The sequence below is a fragment of the Sinocyclocheilus rhinocerous genome, unplaced genomic scaffold, assembly GCF_001515625.1.
Source record: "Sinocyclocheilus rhinocerous isolate Xijiao unplaced genomic scaffold, SAMN03320098_v1.1 scaffold1046, whole genome shotgun sequence".
Taxonomy (NCBI): Eukaryota; Metazoa; Chordata; class Actinopteri; order Cypriniformes; family Cyprinidae; genus Sinocyclocheilus; species Sinocyclocheilus rhinocerous.
Genome location: NW_015646218.1, coordinates 484,887 through 492,618, shown reverse-complemented (window position 1 = coordinate 492,618; position 7,732 = coordinate 484,887). Strand labels below are relative to the sequence as shown.

Below are 7,732 nucleotides of genomic sequence, written 5' to 3'. Positions count from 1 at the left end.
GTCATTGCGGTCTTAAAATAACATATTCTTTTTTTTATTACTATTTTATTATAGTTGGCGTTTTAAATATTTCAGTGACCACACAAGTGTGATTACAATTAAGTGGCTGTAAACGCCGGTGAACAGAAATTAGGTAGGTAATAAGAAACACATTAGACGGAACAAGTATCACCAGAACATTTCTACCATACATTCCTTTACAGTAACCTCCATTGAAGTCTTTGTATCATTCCCAAAATGCTAACTTCAAACATTAAAAATGAACCGACATAACAGCCGATTGAAAGATTTGACTTTCATTATGGAGGTAGTGCTAAACACATTTTAGGTAGGCTATACAAGACCATGGCTGTGATCAATGATGCATTTAAACAGACGAATCACACATCCGAACTGTTCCTGACAGAGAGTTCAGCATAGCCACACACAGGACAGTTGCTCCACCCAAAGAGGATATGCATGTGGAGCCTGTAGAGTGGCTGAAACTATCCAACCTGAATCACAACTTTTTCCCTGTCCGGGGGTAAAGTCCTGTGCGTGTGTATGAAATCACATGGCATTTTAAGAATGCTTCAAAGATGGCGGTTTGTAGTAACAGAGTGCAGAAAAGTGCATGTTTGGAGGTGCTAGTACGGGAGCGATGGCACGCGGTCCTGGCGAGTTTAAGCGACGAGTCGCTGACGCTCAGCTGCGAGGAGACCGCGACAGACACCGGCGTTAACCTGAACGGCATCACCACCAACGGCTCCTACGACCAACCGGACCCCACGAACAGCCCCAAAGCCGGAGTAAGGACTCCTTTTACGGATTCCCAAGTGCCCGAAGCGATTGCGAACCGCAAAAGATGCGTCAAAGTTATCAAGCAGGAGGTCGGTGGATTAGGGATAAGCATCAAAGGCGGGAAGGAGAACAAGATGCCTATTCTTATCAGTAAAATATTCAGAGGTCTGGCTGCGGATCAGACTCAAGCGCTCTATGTAGGGGACGCGATACTGTCCGTGAACGGGATCAATCTGCGGGACGCCACGCACGACGAGGCGGTGCAGGTGCTGAAGAAAGCGGGCAGAGAAGTTATGCTAGAAGGTAAGGACGGGAGAAAGGCTAGAAAACTGTCAGTGGGGCTGTTTGAGTTTGAGTCTGGAGGTTTGTCAGGTGTGGGTGGATCTGTTGGGGAGAACTGAAGCATAAACTACATTCACGCGCTTACTTTATGCTAAAAACACCTTTAACCAGTCTAAGCTGGTATGCTGTGTACAATACCACTCTAAAACCAGTTCACCGACTAGGCTGGATTAAGCCGTTTTTTTTTCTCAGCAGGTTGCCCAGCTAAACCAAACTAAACACATTGGAGACCAGCTTAGACAAGCAAACCAGGCTGTTTTAAGTTGTGTTTTTAATTTTTTTTAGCAAGACTCTTCATGAAGGTACCACAAACACGTCCTTCACTTACACCTGTGGAAGGTCATTGCTAGAGTGATGGACGTGTTTGCTGTGCCCTCCAGTGTTGTACATTAAAGATGAAAGCACCCTTGAGAGTGATACAGTTATGAATTCCCTCTCACTGCATCATAAAAGCATACCTCAGATTTCAGAGGGAGGTTCATAACTTTGCCACTCTTCAGGAGGTTTTCATTCTACTTAGTCATGTTGAAGGCTTTCACAATACAGCAGAAGATTGAAGGAAATGTGGTTAGAAACGCATTACATTGCAATTGCATTGCAAAAGCAGCTACAAATAAAATACATGGTACACAAAATACAGAGACAAATAGGGTACCATTTCAAAAACACGTGCAGAATTGTATTTAATTTACACAAATTAAGAGCTATATTCCTAGCACGCTGTAGGGAAGTATTGAGCATTTATCTATTTTTACGCTTTAACAATGAGATCAGGGGCCGGGTGCATAAACGTAGTTATTACGATAAGACTGACCAACTAGCAGTTATTCAAAGTGTAATCTATCTTACTTTTTGGAATCAAATTAGACCAATTTATGTACGTGACTTGAAAAAGTTATGTACAGTCTTAAAAAAAATAGATGACTAACTTATGAGTCTAAGCATTTATGCAACTATCCACAGAATATGGGAGAATTTACTGTAAGTGCAGCAGTTCATGCAAATCTGTTGTATTGATTCTGTCAAAGATACTATTGTAAGAATGTATACTGTTGTAATCAGTATTTCCGTGACCTGTACATCTTAAAATCCCAGTCACACAGTATATGCAAAAGCTCTTGCACTATCAGACATACTGCTGGACTTGCTGTTGTACTAGCTGTGTTTTCTGCTGTGAGAGACTTTAACCCCGTCCAGTTTTTATATTATTCAGGGGTTTTCCTGCACACTGACCTGAGGGTCAGATTAGTCACCTTCTATTAATAATTTAAACAGGGCATTGGAGCTCATCTGTGGAGATGTTTTGATGTGTGCGTCAGTGTTTTGAATTCTACATCTGACCTGCTGAAACACCATAAAAGTTTGACTGTCATGACAGAGAGCAACTCCGATTACTTTGGAAACTAAACACTTAAATGTGTTGCTTTCAAGCTGATTCAAGCAACTAAGTAAATACCAAGATTTTATATCTATATTTGGTTCAGTGACTTCGCAGCTCCCCACCTGACGTCTTTGTGACTAAGTGAACACAAATGTGCTGGACTTTTCTGTCATATCCTCATGCTTTAGGATTGAATTGCCTTTAGGGGTCAAATCAGCCTGTGCTTCAGTCGCTGATGGGCCGATGTTGGTATCCATTTTTGTCTAGCAGGATAAAAGAATATTGGAAAGTCTTTAGAAAAGAAACTAAGCATGAAGGTCTACCCCTAAACATAATCCTCAGTGGAGAATAAGCAGATTATACAAAAATGTACGGATGAAATTGGACAGATTCATAAAAAATGGCCTCCAATTAATCAAAAGGTAAAATAGTTGTGTATTAATTATTTCCCATAGAGTGATAGTGAACAATGACCAGAGGATGTAAAATATTGCACATAAAGTTATGTCATCAAGTTGAAGGCCAGGTTTGATGTTCATGCGTCTCATAAACAATCCTGGTTCACGAAATTTGAATATATGCATAATCAAATGAATTGCATGACTGAGATTTGAGAGCTTCGCCGAATGTCTGGATTTCCAGTGAATAATAACTTACATTTTGGCCTGTTCTACACACAGATCTATCATATGACTTCAAAAGACACGGAATGTAGCGCTCTAGTAATAGCTTATGTAGACTGCTTTTATGATTCTTTTTGTCAATTTTGGAGCTTGACAACCTAGTCGCCATTCACTTTAGGCTAACTGTACAGAAATGAGCAGCTTTTTTTGTGTTCCAGGAAAGTAAATTATAATCGAATTCCAATTTGTGAGTGAACTATTGCTTTAAAGCCTTTACATATCTGACTTATGTTTAAAAACAAGCTTGATACTTTTTACTTCTTTTTTTTAAAGCCTTTTTTAAAAGCAGAAAAGGAATCATACAAGTATGAATTTGATTCCTATGGAGCACTCATGTTATCATCAGCACACTTTGAAAAATTGATAAAACATCTCACTAGTTAGACTCGACATTGCAAATCTTCAAACAGAAATTCTGATTTAAAAGAAAAACACCCAACTAATGTTAACATAAAGGTCAATTAAGTTTATAGTTTAGTAAAATGCAAGCCTTTTTTAAAAGCAGAAAAGGAATCATACAAGTATGAATTTGATTCCTATGGAGCACTCATGTTATCATCAGCACACTTTGAAAAATTGATAAAACATCTCACTAGTTAGACTCGACATTGCAAATCTTCATCTGATTTAAAAGAAAAACACCCAACTAATGTTAACATAAAGGTCAATTAAGTTTATAGTTTAGTAAAATGAACAACAATTTCAGTGAACACAGCATCCAATATATCAACCAATTGTTGTCCACTCACTATTTTTCTCAAGCAAGTGAGATTTGCATGTCAAATCAAGGCCCTTGATTCCTTTCTCCTGTCTTTGGGATTTGGCTACTTTGAATAATTCACTTTGACATTTCTTGCCAGAAATATTTGCACATCCTTTTACTCCCACAGATGTACTACACCCAGCTTGTATTTTACCCTGTCACCACTCTATCAATCAACACCATCTTCTTTTAACAGACTCCCTGATGCCTTTCAATAGTCTTTGTCTATATATCCTTGAGAAACACATTTGTCCTGGGGGACAAGTCAACGTCTTTGGCAAAATTACAGAGCTAGTCACATTGAAGTCAAGGTCTCTGGATGTTATTAAAGAAAAATAAGTGCAGTCTGAAGGGATTTGACAGGTTGATAACTACAGTGGGGCAAAAAAGTATTTAGTCAGCCACCAATTGTGCAAGTTTCATCTTTTTAAGTGGGAGAACTTGCACAATTGGTGGCTGACTAAATACTTTTTTTCCCCACTGTACCTGTCTATGTGTGTGCCAAAAAAAGCCAAATTCACTAGTTATGATTTAAGTAAAAGGACTCTTTTGTCTTTTTTGCAGCACCACCTCATGCCTCAAATAGGGATGGAACGATTGCATATAGCTGCTAATTGTATTTGTTGTTTGTTGATTTTCAAATATAAAACTTATTGAAATGTTTTCAGTGTGTGTATCAGTTCTTTTTGAACATTTTCATCTAATTTTAACAAAACCGTGATAGTATTGATAACCGTGATAACTTTGGTCACTATAATCGTGATATGAAATTTTCATACCGTTACATCCCTAGCCTCAAATTAGCAGTTTATCAATCGAAGTCCGAAAAGGGCTTTATTCTTCCTCTTTGAACAAAGAATCCCGTTCTTAAAAACGCAGGCAGTTTGTAATGAGGCTGACCAGATAAACACAGTGCACAAAAAGCTGCTCGCCTGTACGCCTGATTCTGTATGAAGATAAATTAAATGTGTGTTCAGGTGCTGAGTGTTCAACAACACACTATTGTACTGAAAATAATTGCATATGAAATGAAGTACTGTAGACAAGTGATGTTTTGAAGAAAAAAAAATGGTTTTGAGCATCTTTATTCATAGATATGCTTAAACTAGAAACACTGTTCTCAAAAAACACCCAATTACAGTGGTAAGTGAAGACTCGCCCTAGAAGCCAAGACAAAGAAATGGGGATAATGAAACGCTCTGGAAGTCAAAGCATATTCACAATGTTACTAGTGCGAAGCATGACACCATGACTCTGCAAACAGTGTTAGTTATCTTACCTAAGATAGATGCATGAGCCAAAGGCACGAATAAATCATTTCTGGAATGTGTCACCTTATGCTTTCTGTTCTTTCTCATTCGCACACATATTTAGTATTGTAAATAAATGATGAAGTGGGAGAAAATTAGAGGGATTAGAATGAGGGCTAGTCTGTTAAAGAGGAAGGGGAACGTGTAGTAAGGATCACTCTCACAAGTCACATGACCTCATTCTTAAACTAGATACAGGGAGCAGGGACAACACATTTGCACTAGATTCAAGATCAGGTAATTTGTCGTTTTACCTTAGTATTTGTTTCCCAGTTAATTAATGGTTATGGGAAGTGTAATTTCAAAACATTCAAAGCAGTATAATTTTCTTGATCCAGCCTGGAACGCGACTCAGCCAGTTCTTGACATTCCCTTTTAACATTCAGGAGACAAAGGAATGTATATTCTCAAACAAAGTCAACTCCACATAGCAAACTATAGAGATAATTGAACAGCAGCCACAAGACGAGAATAACTGGTTTTATGTAACATTGATCCCATGATTTAAACACACAAACCACCTGGAGCATAAGTCGATGGCATTTGGGTTTAATATTTGTATTCAAGCCCTGTTCTTTTATAAACAACCAACTCCAAATAATTGTGCAAAAGTGGTGTTACTATTTGAAATTATTTTGCGAGCAATATAAAATTAAGTAACTCAAGTCAAATCTTCTTTATTTATATAGCACTTTATACAATACAGGTCATTTCAAAGCAGCTTTACAGTGATGAATACGAAAATAGTGATTCAGTGATACAAACAAAATTCAGTTCTGCTGCAAAGCAGCTATAAAAGGACAATAGTAAACAGTCACTATTCAGTGGATATCAGTTAATTGTTGATTCAGTTTGGTTCAATAACTTTGTAAAGTCCATCAATTATGCACAATCAATATCGCCAGTTTCAGAGATTCAATTAAAGGGGTCATGAACTGCCTTTTTTAAAATTATTTTATACTGTTCTCTGTTATCAAGACTTTTACATCAAAAAACATGATAATTGAGAAGAAACAGGCTATTTACTGTAATGTTTTGATCCCCCTAAATACTCATATCAAACAATCTGTAATAACAGACAAAGCAATAGTGATCACGTAATAAACAGTTACTAACATACTGTCGGATCCAATATAGTCGGCACAGCATCATCTTTTAGTTTAAATTTTCTGAAAATCCTGCATCGAAATGTGCATTTTTTGTAAACGAATATGTGGTAAAATGAAGTGAACAAAGGACCAAGTTCTTAGTGACGTGGTCTGGAACTTCATTAAAAATAAACTTCATCCACTCTTTCCTAACGTTAGAATCAGAAGGAACGCCATACAAAGATTGTGTTTTTCCACAACTTGGATCTGAATAGCGTCTTGTCTTCTGAGTCATCTTTATAGTTTGGTTTCTGCGTAGACCTGCATTTGCCTCTTGTTATTTACCCACTACATGTGCAAATCGGTGGGCGGGGCTAAACAGGCAGCAATGTAGAAGCAGGCCTTAATCTTCTGCGGAGGCGGTGCTTAGCCACACTATTACATCATAAAGTGGCACATTCCACAACCTGTCATTTTGGCAGATTGGCTTCTGTGTCCGAAATCGCCCCCTATACCCTCATTCACTATTCCCTACATTAGGTCACTAATTCAGTTCACTAGAAGCAGTGAATGAAAACGAGTAGTAAATTCGGACACTGAGTGCACCGGAAGGAATGCCGTTTTTGCATAGTTTGTGCTTGCTGTTTATTAATCATTTGAAACTAGCAAACTAGCAGCTCCAGTAGTAAGATTAAAGGATTTATCTTGAACTCTGTCACGGAAATTATGTATAAACCCTAATCAAACAATTTAATAATCAATTTACAATGAATTTATACCCGTGTTGTACATTATGCTGTACGCCATGGATGAGCGCTTTGTAAAAATGAACGGATTGATTAATCAGCTGCGGGCGCCATCTTCTGGCGAGATGCGCGAATTCATTCGGCGCGTGACTCTCACGGTGCATTATGGGCAATTTGGGCATTCTCTAGCCGTTGAGCGTGCACCAGTTGTACACTCGTTTTTGCAGTGCATTGTGGGATTGAATGAGTGCACTCGAGAACGTCCACTATGGTTTCGGACACCACTAAAAATGGCTGTTCCCTCAAATAGTGCCCTATTTAAGGGTATGGGGGCGATTTCGGACACAGCCTCTGTGATTTATTCGCATCATCACGGAAGTTCCTGCATAGTTTTTCAGGTTTTTATATACAGTGCCGCTTGAAAGTTTGTGATCCCTTTAAAATTTTCTATATTTCTGCATAAATATGACCCAAAACATAATCAGACTTTCGCACAAGTCCTAGACAGATTGTGTACAAATGGAGGAAATTCAAGACCACTGTTACAGTTATGGATCGTTTGCCGTTATGGATCTGCAAAGTTGCAAAGGAACCCAGGGTAACTTCTAAGCAACTAAAGGCCTTTCTCACATTGGCTAA

The 7,732-nt window shown here is 38.3% G+C and overlaps 1 protein-coding gene across 1 annotated transcript in view; it reads left to right on the top strand.

Moving 5' to 3' along the window:
* Positions 1–436: 436 nt before the first annotated feature.
* Positions 437–7,732, top strand: part of LOC107707177 (beta-1-syntrophin-like) — a 35,948-nt gene continuing 28,652 nt past the window's right edge. Inside the window, exon 1 of the mRNA XM_016511110.1 lies at positions 437–1,083. Within this exon, the coding sequence (XP_016366596.1) occupies positions 579–1,083 (505 nt within the window). The 5' untranslated portion in view covers positions 437–578. The remainder of the gene's footprint in view (positions 1,084–7,732) is intronic.